Below are 16,359 nucleotides of genomic sequence, written 5' to 3'. Positions count from 1 at the left end.
CAAGTCAGCACAGGGGTGGGGGGTGGGCGTGGTGGATGGATGAGGCTTTACATAGGATAGGTTGGCGGGGTGGGGGGGCAGGAATGAGATTCTTTTGAGGTCTGCCTGCCTTTTATAGAGGTGCAGCAGTTTGGCAGGAAATATGGCCTCTGTAGAGAGCTGCACGGCTGCTTATCGGGTAGGAAGTGGCCAGGATTTCATCCTGCTGGCATGCCTGCAAAGGCTGAGGACTCGGTGTCAGTACAGTCATACCTTTGAAGTACGTTCGACTTCCAAAATATTCAGAACCAAGGCGTGGCTTCCAATTGGCTGCAGGAAGCTCCTGCAGCCAATCGGAAGCCAGGTCGGACATTCGGGTTCCAAAGAATGTCTGCAAACCGGAACACTCACTTCTGGGTTTGCGGCGTTTGGGACCCAAAACATTCGACTTGCAAGGTGTTTGTGATCCAAGGTACGACTATTGTCCTTTTCTGCAGAAAGACTGAGAAGGCAGGGTGGATAGTTATCCTGGAACAAATGCTGGAAATGACCTGTAAACTGGGGTGGGGCGGAGAAAGCTGGAAGGTGGGTCCCTTGCCCTGGCGGCCCTGAGATAAGATCTGCACATGCCCCCAGGACACATTTGGAGTATCCTGGACAAAATTGCCTTTTAAAATTAAAAGTAAAAGTATCTAAAGGGCAGACCTTGGTGACCATTTGTTTTTTAAATATGGCGTGATTTTATTTCTTAGGCAAATATTGAGGCACCATCAGTATATGCAAATGTCTGGCTCATTTAAAACTATCTAGGACCTTTATTTTCAATAAAACTGATGGAATTCACAAGTGGAAAATACTTTTAAAAAAATATTTATTATTTGTAAAGGGAATATCCAATCAATACTTTATTATGCCTTTGGGGCTGGGCTGTGTCTTGGTACTGCAATGCTTTATGGGTTAAACCAGGGGTTTTCAGCCCATGTACCGTGGTACCCTGGGGTGCCTTGAATGATAGGGGTGCCACGAGCAACACTGGCCTCTGTCCCTCTGGTGCCTTCTCACATCTCTGCCTCCCAAAGGCTTGCACAGCTGTTTGTTGCAGCAGCCCTGGCTATAAGCTCCCCAGGCGAATGGTGCCTCTGGCGCTGATCAGGGGGTGGTTTGAGAGACCAGGGGCGGCAGCAGCAGCTGCCCAGAAGACTCCCAAGGAGAAGAGAGAAGAGAGGAGACTGAGGGAATACTTCACAAGGGAGGGTGTTCAAAATGCGGTGTGAAGCTGTCCATAACTGGGCTCCTGAGCCTCACAGGGGTGCCGCAGAAAGAATGCAGTTGGTCAAGGGAACCATATGGACTCAAAAAGGTTGAAAACATCTGGGTTAAGCTATTGATTCTTTGTTTTCTTTCCTTTTGTCATGTTTGCATGTGAACAATTCGATAAATTTAAAAGGCGGGGGGGAGGAGCTAAAGGAAGGGAGAAAAGTTTTGCCCTTTGCAAACACTGTTAAACGCATGTTTGTGTGTGGACAAGAGGCTCCTGTTGATGCACCCATGCGCAGTTCACATATGTCCTCACTCTTTCCCCACATGCAGGTGTCTTCCTCCACATGTGCATGTGTGTCTGTTGCGTGTGCGGCGGGTTGGGAAGGGCACGGCGCTGTTGCCTCGGCCGGGCTCCGCTCGCCGGCTCAGACGCTTTGCCGAATCTCTGCGCAGAGTTTGGGGTGCTGTCTGGACATGCTCCGGCACTCAGCTCAGCTATGCAAGAGACCCGTGGGAAAAGGGAAGGGATCCCTTTGATTTCAGCACCTATTGTTCATGATGTCATGGCTGACCCCGCCCTCCTCTTCCCTGCCCCCCCCTCCCCTTGTGCCCCACACCTCCCCTCGCGAGCCTGGACATGTTGCTGAGGCGGGGAAGCGGCAGAAAGGGCGAGAGCATCTGGTTCAGGAGTTCCTGGCCCTTGCCATTCCTCTTTTCCTCTTGTGAGGCGTCTTTGGGGCGGTGCCTCTCCCTCTGGCGAAGGCCCTCAGCCGAAAATAGGGACATACTTGCAATGTTTTTAAGAGAAAAGGTGAGGAAGAGGCAACACGATGGAAGTGTAGGAAATTACACCTGGAGTGGAGAAAGAGACGTTTTCCCTTCCCCTTTCAGCATAAAACTGCTTCAAATCCCCACTCAGCCATGAAGCTCACTGGGTGTGATCTTGAGCCAGCTGCTGCCTCTCAGCCTAACCCACCTCACAGGGTTGTTGTGGGGATTAAATGAGGAGGGGGAGAGCCATGTATATCCCCTTGAGGTCCTTGGAGAAGAAGAGTGTATAGAAATGCAATAGATAAATAAATCTGGAGTAGAAAATGTACATACACGGCTCTGAGTACAGAGTGTACGTGGTGTGGTGCTTGGAGTGTTGGACTAGAACGTGGGAGACCAGGGTTCAAATCTTCACTTGGTTGTGAAGTCCACTGGGTGACCTTGGGCTAGTCGTGGCCTCTCTGCCTAACTTAACCTCACGGGGTTGTTGTGGGGAATATATGTGGAGGGGGAGAGCCTTGTATGCCACCTCAAGCTGCTTAGAGAAAAGGCTGGGATATAAATGCGAATGAATGAATGAATGAATGAATGAATGAATGAAAATTTAGGACATCCCATGAATGGTTCAGGACAGATAAAAGAAAGTCCTTCATGCAACACCTAGTTAAACCACGGAACTGGCTCATGCGGGAGACAGTAATGGCCCACCAACTTGGATGGATTAAAAGAAGTTTGGACAAATTGGACGAATTGAAAGAAGTTTGGACAAATTGGACGAATTGAAAGAAGTTTGGACAAGTTCATGGAACAGGCTAGCAATGGCTCCTAGCCACAGTGGCTCAACTCTGCCTCCACAGTCAGAGAGGCAGCAATGCTTCTGAATACTGGCTGCTAGATAACACAGGACCAGGTCATCTTTCATCAAATGATGCAGCAGTGTGTGTGTGTGTGTGTGTGTGTGTGTGTGTGTGTGTGTGTGAAACTGCCTGTTTGGGAGGAGATGAATAGGCACCTCTCTGTGACTTAGCAGGTGCTGCACATCTTGAGCAGTTGAGTTCAAGGTACTGGCAAAACTCTAGGTGTCAAAAGAAGACCCAGCAAGAATCTGGGTCCGCAGAGATAAAGATGTTTTCCCCACCCCTTCCTGACTTGGTCTTCTCTCTCTTCCCAGGCTCAATGACCCCCTCCCCAGCGGAGTCAAAATCAAGGGGGACACCCTGCTCTTCCAGAGACCCCTTAACTCTGAAGATGGAGGCGTCTATGTTTGCCAAGTGGCCAATGGCTTTGCAACCAAGGAGGCTGAGACGACCATCAGCATAAAAGGTACCATTCTGGGACAGCTCAGAAACGGGCGGCAGAGCTGCTTTGGCTTGTCTATGCTAGACAACAGCCCAGGCCACATTCACACTGTAGCTTTCAAGCACTAGGGCACTGCTTTAAACCGCCATGGATTCCCCCAAACAGTTTTGGGAACTGTCGTTCATGAAGGGTACTGAGAGTAATTAGGAGGGCTGCATTCCCGTAACAAAATCTACAGTTCTCAGAATTCCCTGGGAAGAGGGATTGACTGTTAAACCACTCTGGGAATCATACCTCTGTAAACACTCATTTCAATGTTTCTTTTAAAAGTAAAAATATTTTTTGAAAACTTAAAAGAAACCTTCTCCAGTGTTGAGGGTTGGTGACGTGCCCATTTCTAGCCAATCAGTGCTGTGCCCACCACTAGCTGTACACACACATTTTTTGTTTCCTCAGAATTTGATATAGGGGATAAGATAGGGGACTAGGTCCTCCCCCCCCCCATGTGTGGTGGGGGGAAAAAGGGGCTTGCCTTCCCTCCTCTCTCACTTGGCAGCCATTGGAAAATTTTGCCTCTCTTTGTAAGGAAGCCACTCCTTCTGTAACTCTCTAATGATCTGTCCTTCAGAGGAACTGGTGATGTAGGACTTTGGGCAAGGGGGTGATTTGTGGGTTTCTTCCAGTCCCATGCAGAGAAGCTCCAAGTGGTCTTCATGCATCAGTGCCATGGCCTACTCCCCTCTCTTTTCTTATCTCTCCCAACAGGCAACCGGGCCAAGCAGGTGGACGTGGTCTCCATCTCCATGATTGGGGCAGGACTCATCTCTGTAGTGCTCCTTGGCTTGCTGGTCCTGGTGGTCATACTCATGACTTGCTACCACAAGAGGAAGACCAAACGCATCACTGAGAAATAGTAAGCAAATGGGGATAGAACCATAGAATTGGAAGAGACCCAAAGTGTCATCCAGCACTTCACATGACATCATTTTGGTGTTATTAGCCCTCTTCTCTGATGCCAACCGTAATCACCTTGGTCCCCCAGTTACGTTTTGAGCCAGAGTAAGGAACTGGATTTGACTAGTGGGCTGGATCCTTACCCCCCCGCCCCACTGTGGGCTACATTTCACAGGTGAGTGGGGACACCCACCTGCCAATCACTTGGCATCACGATGACGATGATGCCTGTATGGACAATCAGCTGATGGTTGGGGCTTGCAAAGCACCTCATACAGAGGCGTGCAAGCCCTGGCAATCAGTTGATCATCGGGGCTTATCAGTGCCCTTTGGTCCAGCCACATGCTTGCCTGCCCCACCCCTGAGGTCATACAACCTACGCAGGGGTTACGTTCTGGGAATCACACCATGCTGAATCTCTAGTGGCGGAGTGTCCCATAGGACCAGGCCAACTACACCAAAGGCTTGGTTTCTCGTCATTGTCAAATGAGCCCCGCCAACTCAGGGTATGACCAACAGCACTTCTGCAAATAATCTCAGGGGCTGAGCTAGGTTCTCTGGGTTCAGGCTGTCCCTGCAGCACCCTGGAGCTAAGTTGTTATGGGCTTCATTAAATTAATTTGAACAGTGAACCTTCTGGCCAAACTAAGAGACCTGGCAACCATGCCCCCTGGTGCCACGTCTGGTGCCTTGGCGCATAGTGAGATATTCCTGTTAGGCAGAGGGCAAAGGGGGAAATAGCTGTCTCACCTGGTTTCTCCCCCTCCTTGTGTCCGGCAGCGAAGAAGAGCTGACCCTGACCCGGGAGAACTCCATCCGGCGCCTCCACTCCAGCCACAGCACTGACACCCGGAATCAGGTGAGGGTCAAACAAAAACATCTTGGAGGTCCCGGGCCACAGGGAGGTTAGGTTGGCCTCAACCAGAGCCAGGGCTTTTTTGGCTGTGGCCCTGATCTGGTGGAACGCTCTGTCACAAGAGACTAGGGCCCTGCGGGACTTGACATCTTTCCGCAGGGCCTGCAAGACAGAGCTGTTCCACCAGGTCTTTGGCCAAGGCACAGTCTGACCCCCTCCTTTGGTAATCCTCACAGAACTCTAGCCCAATGGTTGCCATTAATTTGATTTTGAATTAATTTTAGAATGAATTGATTTTAGAATGCTGTGTTACTTTTATTGTTGTTAGCCGCTCTGAGCCCGGCTTCGACTGGGGAGGGCGGGATATAAATAAAATTTTATTATTATTATTAAAGAGAGTGTGGGAGTCCCTGTGGATTGGCTGGGGAGGGGTAAGAAGGCACAGGCTGGAGAGGAAGTGGGTGGGGATAGAGAGCCCCCTCTCCTTTCATAGAACTGTAGGGTTGGAAGGGAACATAAGGGTCCACTAGCCCAACCCCTTGCAATGAATGCAGAAATCCCAGCTAAAGAATCCCTGATAAGCTATCCAACCTTTGTTCAAAAACCTCCACCACAGCAGGAAATAAGCAGTGCTTTGCTTGATCTGGGCATCTCAAGTCTCATACAGTTGGCTCTGGGAGGCTCAGACACCATCCTGGTCTCCACAGATAGACTGCCTCTGAACTTGGAGGCGCCCATTTATCCATGGCTCGTGGCAGGGCTTCCCCACACAGCTCTGAGCTTTAGAGCTCCATGTCTGAGTGTTTTGCTCAACTGGGGCAAACATCAATCTGGGTTTTCCGTTTCCTCCGGTTCAGCTTTAAAGGGAGGGTTTTTGCTCCAGTGCAAAAAAAAAAAAAAGGCACTCAGCAGACACAGAGCTTTAAAGCACAGACAGTGCCTGGAAAGAACAGAGGAAAGGTAAGTGATGAAAAGCCTGCAGTTGATAGAACTTTGAAGCCTCTTTTCCCCCTCTTCCTTTGCTGCAGAGCTGAGCCCATGGAAGTCCTTCAGCACCCTCTAGAGGGAGCAAGTGGAATAATGGAAACACGCACACAAGCCACCTTTCTAAATATGAGAAGGGCTGAGCTCAGATCTTACTTGAAGCCACCTTCTCTGACCTGGGAAATGCTTGTGGTTGCCTCACCTCAAAAAGGATATTGCAGAGTTGCAAGAAAGGTTCAGAAAAAGGGCAACAAAAATGATCCAGGGGATGGAGCTGTTGCAAAGAAAGCTTCCAGCATTTGGGGCTTACAGGTGGGGCGGGGGGAAGAGGCGACACGATAAAAGTTTATGAAAACATGCACGGCATGGAGGAAGTGGAGAGAGAAAAGATTTTCTCCCTCTTTCATCATAACGCTAGAACATGTGGGCATCCAGTGAAACTGAAGATTCAGGACACATTTTTAAAAAAATGACTTCTTCATGCAGCGCGTAGTTAAACTATGGAACTCGCTTCCATAGGAGGCAGGGATGGCCACCAACGTAGAGTCATAGAGAAGGGCCATCTAGTCCAACTCCCTGCAATGCAGGAATCACAGCTAAAGAATCCCTTTGGATGGCCATAAGGGAGACAGGTGCATAGAGGAGAAGCCTATCAATGGCTACAGGCCATGGTGGCTATGCTGTGTCTCTAGAGACAGTAGTGCTTCTGAATACCAGTTGCTGGAAACCGCAGGAGGGGAGAGTGCTGCTCTTGGGCTCGGATCCTGCTTGTGGGTTTCCCATGGTGGAGTCCGCTTGACCACTGCGAGTGCAGGATATTGAACTAGATGAACCATTGGCTTCCTCCAGCAGGCTTTGCACACAGTCAGTCTCCAGGTTCTCCAGAGCTCAGGTGGCATGATTTGAGAACCAAATCAGAGCTCAGTAATATTTATATATGACTCTTACACCCTGCCTTATATGCCTGCAAGGGGCTCGAGGCGGCAGATGTGGCGTCATCCCCCCCACATTTCCACCTCGCAACAACCCTGTGTGGGGTAGGTGAGAGAGAGAGAGAGAGAGAGAGAGAGAGAGAGAGAGAGAGAGAGAGAGAGAGAGAGGACAAGTGGCTTAATTGTGGAGTGGGCAACTTTAACAAGCACTGCAAGTTTCACTTCCCTGTTACCATCTCTTCACCATCCCTTCCCTTCCCTTCCCCATGCTCTCGTTTGTTTTCAGATGGAAGAAAACCTTCCCTTGAGGTCAGAGAGCCGGCAGGGCAGCTTCCGTGGGGACAGCCTTTGCCGGGAGAGCCTGCGAGCCGACAGCCTCTGCCGGGACAGCCGGCAGGGCAGCTTCCGGGCAGACAGCCTGCGTGAAACCAGCCTCTGCTCTGTCATGGTGAGCACCAAACCCTGTTGTCCTTTCAGTATCCAGCACCTCCTCCCAGTCTTCCCCGTTTGACCTCTCCTCTGTGTCCCACCACCAATCCCCGGGCTCTGAGCCTTCCTCCACAGGGGGTTCCTTGGCTGGTGTCTCCCACCGCTGCTCTCTGCCCAGCCAGTCTCTGGCAATCTGGAGCGTGACATGCCTGCTGGAAAAAGTTCTATTCTGCCAGGCCTATGCAGGCAGTTAAGAGCACATCTTGCCACAACGGTCAATATATATATTATTTATCGCAAATAATCTATCCACCACTTGACTGCAAAAATCCTCAAAGCAGTTTGCAAAAAAGATCAAAACAAGAAAGTTATCTCTAAGGAAAACCAACAGCGACAATAAAATGAATACAGCTGCGGTCCAAGGGTTTGTTATTATGACTGGAGTGTAATGGAAATTTATAAGATTTTGGAACGCAGAAGTATAGTAAATCATCAAACCATCACTTCTAGCACGTGGGGGGAGCAGCTATATTGTATAATTTGTCTTTTGAATGAGTGGCATTTTTAATGGTATTATAATTTGGCATTGTTACAATGAGGCTTTTATTGGACTGAAAACAAATAGAAATAAATTCAGAAATAAAAAAATATTGCCAAGATTAAATAGCCAACAACCATTTAAGACTTCTGAAAAGTTAAAACAGCAATAGACTTAAAGCGAATTAAAATATAAAAAATCTTAACTTTTTAAATATGGTTTCCATTGTCTGGTGTTATGTATTTTTGTTGTGAACCACTTTGTTGCGATAGATAGATAGATAGATAGATAGATAGATAGATAGATGATGATAGATAGATAGATAGATAGATAGATAGATAGATAGATAGATAGATATAGATGATAGATAGATAGAGCTTTTTTCTTTAAAAAAATGTTTAGGGGTACTCTCATTTTGACTTAAGAAAATCACCATTTTATGGGGGGGGGGAATAAAGTAAATGGACAAAAGTACAAAGATTCAGAAAATGCTTAGGGGTAGTGTGTGTGTGTGTCTGTGTGTGTGTATGGGAGAAATATCTGACACCCTGCTTCTCTCTCCTGCTCAGAGCGAGGAGGCCGAAGGACGTAGCTACTCCACCTTATCGACAGTGCGGGAGATCGAGACGCAGACAGAGCTCCCCCCTCCACCCCCCACCCCTGTCCAGGAGGACCAGATGGAGAAGGAGAAAGAGGAGAAGGAGCAGGAGGAAGAGGAGCAGCGGGACAGCGAGAAAAACATCAAGCAAGCCATGACCCACTTTGTCCAAGAGAACGGCACCCTCCGGGCAAAGCCCACCTCCAACGGCATCTACATCAATGGCCGGGGACACCTGGTGTGACCTTTGCCCCCTGCCATGGAGCCCCAGGACCCGACAGAGCACTGAACCCACTTCCCAATGGCCTGCCGGAGCCTCCCTTGGGCGAGGGAGCCAAGGCTGTCACCTCCTTCTGAGCCACCCGGCCGCCATGCAGCTGCCCTTGGAGATCTCCGCAGGCCTCACCACCCCGTTCTTCTTCCCCGGGAATCCTGGCCATGGTCTTCTCTTGCTCCGTCCACTTGAGGAGGGAACCAACTCATTCCCCGTGGGGTGGATCAACAGCCGGTTCGGAAGTTGGGAAAGCTTCCCCCACCCCTTTTCTTTTCTGACTTTGGCGGGACGGTGACATTGCCTGGCCTGCGTTTTTGTGTTGTGTTTTTTTTAAAATGTTTTGAGGCTACACATACAGGGCAAGCGATTCTGAGGATGCCACCAGGCAGCAGCGCATTTATCTTGGCTCAGGGACAGAACCGTGAAACTATTGTGCCTCCCCCTCTAATTATTGTTGTTAATATTAATATTATTATTATTAGTTGAACGTTTGTGGCCCCCTGCGGTTACGGACAGAAGCTCCCCAAAGCCTTGCCGAGGCAAGCAATAAAATCATTGTTTTTATTTTATATAATTATTATTATTACCTTGAAAGGGAAAGGTTAGCTTCCCCAAGACTGAATGTAGGCACAGAGACAAGGAATCCCGGCGGGCCTCAGGGGAGCCTTGCGAGGGAGATTCCCTGCTTGGGAGATGCCCGTGGGCAGGATTCCACCCTCCCCAGTCCTTGATACGATTCCTGCAGGGATGATATGAGATACATGCTTTTTCACCCAGCCCCATCCAAAACGCAACTTGTACATGAATGCAAAGGATTCCAGCAGCTACAGCTCCAGTTTGGCAGATGAAACATCCGGCCAGCTCTGTCCCGCTGGGGTGGGTTGTGCCATCACTTCCAGTGCGACCACCTGGAGATCGGTTTTCGCTAGGGCAAACCCCTTGCCACTCGTGCAAGCTACGCAGACCAAAACTGTTTCTGAAGCAGGAAGACAGCAGGACTTGCCAGCACCATGGAACGGGGAACAGTGAAATGCCAGGACATTTTTTGGGATTTATTCTTGCATCCTGGGTGGTGAAGGGGGATTGTGGGTCTCGTTGCCCTTTGTATATCCGCAGTCATAGAAGGTTGGAAGTTTTGTGCAGTGTATCATAGTCTCTCTCTCTCTCATCCCCTCTCTTAAGTCCGTTTCACATGTGCATATAACCCCTGGGCTATTCATCTCTCAAGGGGTCACAGCTGAACAAGTCAACTGGTGCCTTTCAAAACCTTTTTTTGCATTGGAGCTATTGTGTGTTTGTTTGGGGCAGGGGGAGCGAGGGATGTCACAAAATTTCCATGGTGGAGATTTATGGCTGGTTCACACCCCCCCCCCAAAATCATCCGCTGCTGAAGCCATCAAACAAGGTGTCACAGATGGCTGAGCTGGCCCCAAGGGGTGCATGTCTGCACACGCATGAAAGCACATGTGCTTCTCCGTGTTCCCCCACTGGGCGTCTGATTATCCCACAAGGACTCAAGCCAAATGTTTGAAGTGTCTCCTCAGGAAAAGGGTTGTGCTTGCCAGGACAAGAAGGTAGATCTCGATCTGAGATGGCCCCATTCACACATGCAAATTGTGAGCGCTGCCACCAGAGAGCATGAGGCAGATGCTGAATCACTATACCAGCCCCTGGACTCATTTGTTTACAGCGTGGGGATAATAATACTGTTCTACCTTACCAGATTGGTGTGAGGCGAAATAATGTGTGAGAGGTTTTTCTGAGCGCTCAAATGGTGTCATGCACATGCTAAGTTGAATTAGGCGGTGAGGCTGTAAGAACCAACCCTTGGCCTTTCTGACTCAAGCAGTTCCAACATGTAGAACCATAGAACTGAAGGGTTGGAAGGGATCCCAAGGATCATGTAGTCCAACCCCATGCACTGCAGTAGTCGCAGCTCTTCCCAGTCTGTGCAAAAGCATACCTCGTTCTTGTTTCTGGTTTTTGTTTTTGCCCAACGGGGACAGCCTCAAATCCCCCAGACTGTGTACTCACTAGCAAATGGGGAGATATGTTGCTGGTGCTTTTGAACAACATCCATGCGCTGCAGACTGCAAGGAGTTCATACTGGGTCGGAATCCAGCCACTTTATGTTAGCAAACACCATTTCAAGGTACTTTGGGTTATGGGCATAGCCAGGATTTTTGTGGGGTGGGGAGAACCTCAGTTTGCTATGTATTTTTATTGATTATTATTGATTTAGGCAGCTTCCACTCCCTGCCCCCACTTGGCTATGCCCATGTCTTGGGTGACGCCTCTGTGAAAAGTTCTGCGGAAGCAGATGGCAGCTAAGGGTAGCTTTGGATACCTAAAGTTTTGTTCCACGAAGGTGCCCCGTATCCCGTGCCAGGAGTAAACATACATTAAGAAAAATGATAACATAAAACATAGTCTTAGCATAGGAGCTTCTGGCTTACCCTGAGTGAGCTGAAATGTTGCTTTTTTGCAATTAGTGGGAGGTCGAACTAAAATGAAGGTTCCAACACAACACCTAGGCCACATTCGCACCATACATTTAAAGCTCTATGGTACCACTTCAAATACTCATAGCTCCCCCAAAGAATTCTGGGAGCTGTAGTTCATTAAAAGTGCTGAGAGTTGTTAGGAGACCCCTATTCCTCCCCCAAAGCCATGATTTCCAGAATGTTTTAACCAGCACTATTTTTCTAGGAAAAGAGGTGCTGGAACTCACCTTGTTCTCTTGTAATAGCAATGGTACCCACCTTAGAGGTTCCGGAACTGGGATCCATTAAGTTCCAGCTGGAAAAAAAGCCCTGGTTTGAACAATCAATCCCTCCTCACAGGGAACTTTGGGAACTGTAGTCCTGTGAGGGCAATAGTGACATCCTGACAAATCTCAGCGACCTTCACAAACTACAGTTCCCAGAATTCCTTTGGGAGGGAATCCAGGAGTGTTTAAAGTGGTATCATAGCGCTAAATGGTGGGAATATGCCCCTGATGCAGTACACTGAGATCCTTCTGGGATGGCAAGGAGCCCCTACAGCATTCATTTAAAGCTTCCTCTTTGTATTTTATTGCTTCCTGTACTGCATGTCTTGGGGATTATTTCACTACAAAAGAAAGAAAAGATTAATAATAATTAATAAGTAATGCAGTGATATAGTCAGTGATGCAGCAAACCACTTTGAGGTTTTTAAAAAAACAATCAAGTGGCATATAAATTTTATGAAATTAATAAATAATAGTGATTAGAGTGTTGGACTAGGACCAGGGAGATCCAAGTTCAGAACAGTCAGCTGTGAAGCTCAAAAGATGACGTTGGGCCAGTCACCCTTAGCCCTAACCTAACAAGTTTGTTGGAAGGATAATATGGTTATATGAATTAAATAAGGTGTTAGCTGCACTGAACAAGAAGCAATAAAGTGGGCCAAATCTACTAAGAGCACACTTTTGATGACAAGCACAGTTGCCCTCAAAAGCCTCCGTAGTGCCTAGCCATGCCTCACTTTAGTGCTTCAGCTGCATTTTATAGCAATAATGGTAGTTACATTTGCCATAAAATGCAGTTTAAGGGGTCTGGCGCAGGCTCTTGGGCCAAGCCCACCCTCCTGGTGTTAGTGTAATATTTTGTCAGTATGGTGTTGTAAAGTCTTATTGCAGCTATTCTTGATATCCCAAAAGGCAGCTCTTAACTTGGAAGGAGAAAGCAAGCTGGGATGGTTGCCACCGCTCTCCTGAGGCTCAGACCCCAAGACGCAGAGGAAGGGGTTTAGAAGCTCAACAGCAGGTTAGGGGTGGAGTGGAGTCTGGTTTTTGAGAGGATGAAATCTAACAGAGCACCTGTAGGTTCTAGGGAAGAGGCTACCTGGGCGTGATGAGTCAGAGTGGAGCCTCATGGACAGGAGAGTGCAGCCAAAGGCAAACATTTTATACCCAAGCCATGAGTTGCCTTTCCACGTAATTCAGCCACTTCTGATAGTCTACTCCATCTCCTGGAGGCTCTTAAGGCAAGAACCCTGCAGTTTCAGAAATGTCAAACTCTGAGACACTGCAGCTGTAGAAACTGAGAAGAGTGGTGGTGTTTTTCCCCATGAGGCCACAAACCTACCCTAAAAGATCCAGTCACAAACTGACATCAGAGTTACCGAGTCAGAGAATTTCATAACGCAGAGCAGTTATCACCACAATTAAGACATGCCTACAAATCTGCCATTCTACGCAACTTCTCTAATCTCGTGGTCAAAGAGACATCTAATTGAAGCCGCTTCTTTACAAAATGATGAACAGAGCATTTGTTTACAAGAGATTTATGTTGGTTCTCAAAGGTTTGTCACCCATCTGGTCCTGAAGTCTCTGGACACAAGTCTTTATTATGATTTGGTTTATCCAACACCCTTTTTGACAGGAAGGTCTTAAATCCAGGAAAGGGGGCAGAAGCTAATTTTGGTATGGAATTCCTCGCACACTCCAAAATGGAGCTTTTCTTGCACAAATAACTATAAATATACTTTACCAAAAGTTTTAGAACAAAGATAGAATAGGGATCTCTTGATATATATACATCCAGATCCCTTATACAGTATGTGCATCTCTCATATGTATGTATGTATATATCTATATGTCTATTTGATTTATCTATTCCCTATCCATCCGTCCAGTTTTTCTCCAAAAGCTTGTTGTGGCCTGGCGTGGGCCACTTAAAATGGCAACCAAGTCTGCACCACAAACTTAGGTTTAATACCACTTTAGCCGTCAAGCCTGCCTGCAGAGAACCCAAGGAACTGTGGGTTGATGTGGGCCTTCAGAATTTCCTTTTTAGAAGATCTACAAGTGGGACTGGAAATAAAGGGTTGTATTCAGCTAAGTTCTACTCAAAATAGGTTAGTCATGTTAGTCATGTCCATTAATTTCAGTGGGTATACTCTTAGCATGACTTGCGCTGGATTCAACCCAAAATGTTGCCGTGTGAGCGCTCTTGTTCACTATGCCAGCCAGCCAAGCTGTACCTTCCTCCATTCCATTTCCCCTCCATGTTTTCTGCACGCCCCCTCAAGGAAAAAAAAACAACTCTCCATGGTCACACTCAGTCCTCACTGGACTGTTTTGGGGATCCCAGTCCTTTAGGGTACATAAGCAATAGCACTCATGACTGAACGCTGGGAATATTAGAGTTGTGTGTCTGCACCACCATAGAATTATAGCTTCCTGGGAAGAAATTGACTATTAAGCTAGTTTAAATCTATAGTTCAGCCTTCCCCACAACTTGATAACTTCCAGATCTTTTGGACACCAGCTCCTATCAGCCCCAACCAACACAGCATTTTGTTTTAACTGTGCTTACTCCTTTGTAATGTGCGTTTAGGACTGCGGTCCAAATGAACTACCATTTCTTTAACCAGCTGACCAACTGTAACAGCACCCCAGCAAGGTGGGCCAAAACTGATAAACTACAATATGTGCAGGGACACCAAGCTCAGTGAGCTTTGAAGTTGAATAGGGTTTTGAGTGAACCATGGGTGGTCAAACTCCAAACAGTCAAGTTGCTAGACATCTTGATCTACCTCAGAGCAATACAGGGAATTCAGATGGCCCAACCCCTCTTTCGTTTTAATTGTTCTCCACCAGCAGGGGCTGTGCCCAAATTTCGTGCCCACTGCCTCAATCCCGAAGAGGATGCATTTATTCTGTACCCATAAGGATAAGGCGCTTCCAAAGTGAATTTATATGACTCTCTTTTACGTCTTTTTACATGTATTATTATGATTTCTTGATTGTCTTTTTTTAAAAAGAAAGAATTTTAGGAAAAGGCTGTGTCATCTGCTTCTAGGACCCTTGAGGTCCTTGTATAATCTGTAAATGTGTATATAAAATCCCTAGCAATGGATGCCTGTGAGAGAGAGAGAGAGTGTGTGTGTGTGTGTGTGTGTGTGTGTGTGTGTGTATAGATATATAGAGAGAAATATTATGCAAGTGTCTTTCTGTGTATAGGAAGGGAATTTGGGGCGCTCTTACATGCACTTCTGCTGTTGTAAATAAATTGCACCTTTGGCACCCCAGGACTTGTGTGTTGTTGGATGGATTTGTAAATCTTTACAGATTTTTGCCTGGTTTGGCAAAAGTGGTCAGGGAGTTTTCCTATTCCTCTCTCATAATCCAATCCTAGAAAATTAGTAAGCCACCCAAGGAAATGGATCAGAAGTACAATTTCAGGCCAAAGAATGTGCATCAACTCATAATTATGGGATTCATCACCACAAGATGTAAGGATGTCCACTGGTATAAACTGCATTAAAAAGTGTGTAAGGTTACCAGGTCAGGTCAGGGCCCATAATGGAAACCTAGGGGTGATGTCAGAGGCTGGGTCTTGAAGACAGAGGTTAATTGGGAGAGTGGAGTGCAGGAGGGCAGCCCCACCCCCAATCTATGCAATAATTTGCATCCAGCTTCTGCTGGGCTGAAAGTTGCAAGCTTATTTTATTCTTATTTTATTTTTATTTTTAAAACACTAAAGGCACTCCTGCTCGCTCTCCACCTTCTACCTGGAAGGGGCCAGGCAAACTTGGAGATTTCAGGTCAGGCCTTGAGGCTATGCCTCTGGTGGCTGAATGCATGGGCATAGCCAGGGTTTTTGTTGGGGGAGGGAGCAAAATGTGATTGGGGGAGCAGGACTTTTGTTAGGTCAGTTAATTAAGTATTCCTATTGTTTTACTTGATCAAGGGCCCGGCTACGCCCATGGCTGAGTGGATCCCCTGTGCTAAAATATGACGTAAATACCACTATCAGTTCCTTATCAAAAGAAGCAGCTATTCTTATGGATAACTTAAGTGGAATACAATGCAGCAGAATGAAGGCTGTTCCTGAAATGCACCCTCTCCCACATGCTAAGCTGTTTTCCGTGCACGCTACTCCATGTAGGAGATGCAGGCTGCAATTGTACCAACCCCCAGTGAAGCCTAACTGAACCTTAAGGTCCCATTGAAGATAAGTGTTAGGCAAGGCTGGACCAAGACATTTCGGCACCTGAGGCAAACCACAAAATGGCACCCTCCCAACCTGCCAGGGAAGAAGGAGTGAGTGAAGACCTACATCAGGAATGAAGAAAATAAAGATCTACATTGGGAACAAGTGGGGAATGTAACAGCAACAACAGTGGGCGACGCGTTCCTTGGAGGCCGGATCTGCTGCCCCTGGGGAACTTGCTGCCTCAGGCAGACACCTCACCTTGCCTCACGGGTGGGTCAGCCCTGACTTTAGTGCCATGGAGCAGGTTAAGAATGTCATTGCTGCTGGTTTGGCATTATAGTCTCTGGATTTTATTTATTTTATATTCCATTATATTTTAAGCATTTTTATCCCACCCTCCATCCAAACCCTCAGAATGGCTTGCAGGTCACTGCAAACAAGACACAAAAGGGAAACTTGACTAGGGAGGGAAAATAGGCAAACTCAAGTACAAGTTCTTCGTTACAAGCTCATCTGAAGA

The 16,359-nt window shown here is 47.4% G+C and overlaps 1 protein-coding gene across 2 annotated transcripts in view; it reads left to right on the top strand.

Moving 5' to 3' along the window:
* The window catches only part of NECTIN4 (nectin cell adhesion molecule 4), an 85,337-nt gene extending 70,406 nt beyond the window's left edge, over positions 1-14,931 (top strand). For both annotated transcript variants that reach the window (XM_081893040.1, XM_081893041.1), the window contains 5 exons: positions 3,182-3,333; positions 4,075-4,222; positions 5,044-5,122; positions 7,322-7,483; positions 8,572-14,931. In XM_081893040.1, the coding sequence (XP_081749166.1) occupies positions 3,182-3,333; positions 4,075-4,222; positions 5,044-5,122; positions 7,322-7,483; positions 8,572-8,844 (814 nt within the window). In that variant the 3' untranslated portion in view covers positions 8,845-14,931. The remainder of the gene's footprint in view (positions 1-3,181; positions 3,334-4,074; positions 4,223-5,043; positions 5,123-7,321; positions 7,484-8,571) is intronic.
* The last annotated feature ends 1,428 nt before the right edge of the window (positions 14,932-16,359 follow it).

This window comes from Podarcis melisellensis (genome assembly GCF_964234715.1).
Source record: "Podarcis melisellensis genome assembly, chromosome: 16".
Lineage (NCBI taxonomy): Eukaryota > Metazoa > Chordata > Lepidosauria > Squamata > Lacertidae > Podarcis > Podarcis melisellensis.
Note: the sequence above shows the minus strand (reverse complement) of the source record. Positions and strands in the feature narration are given on the sequence as shown.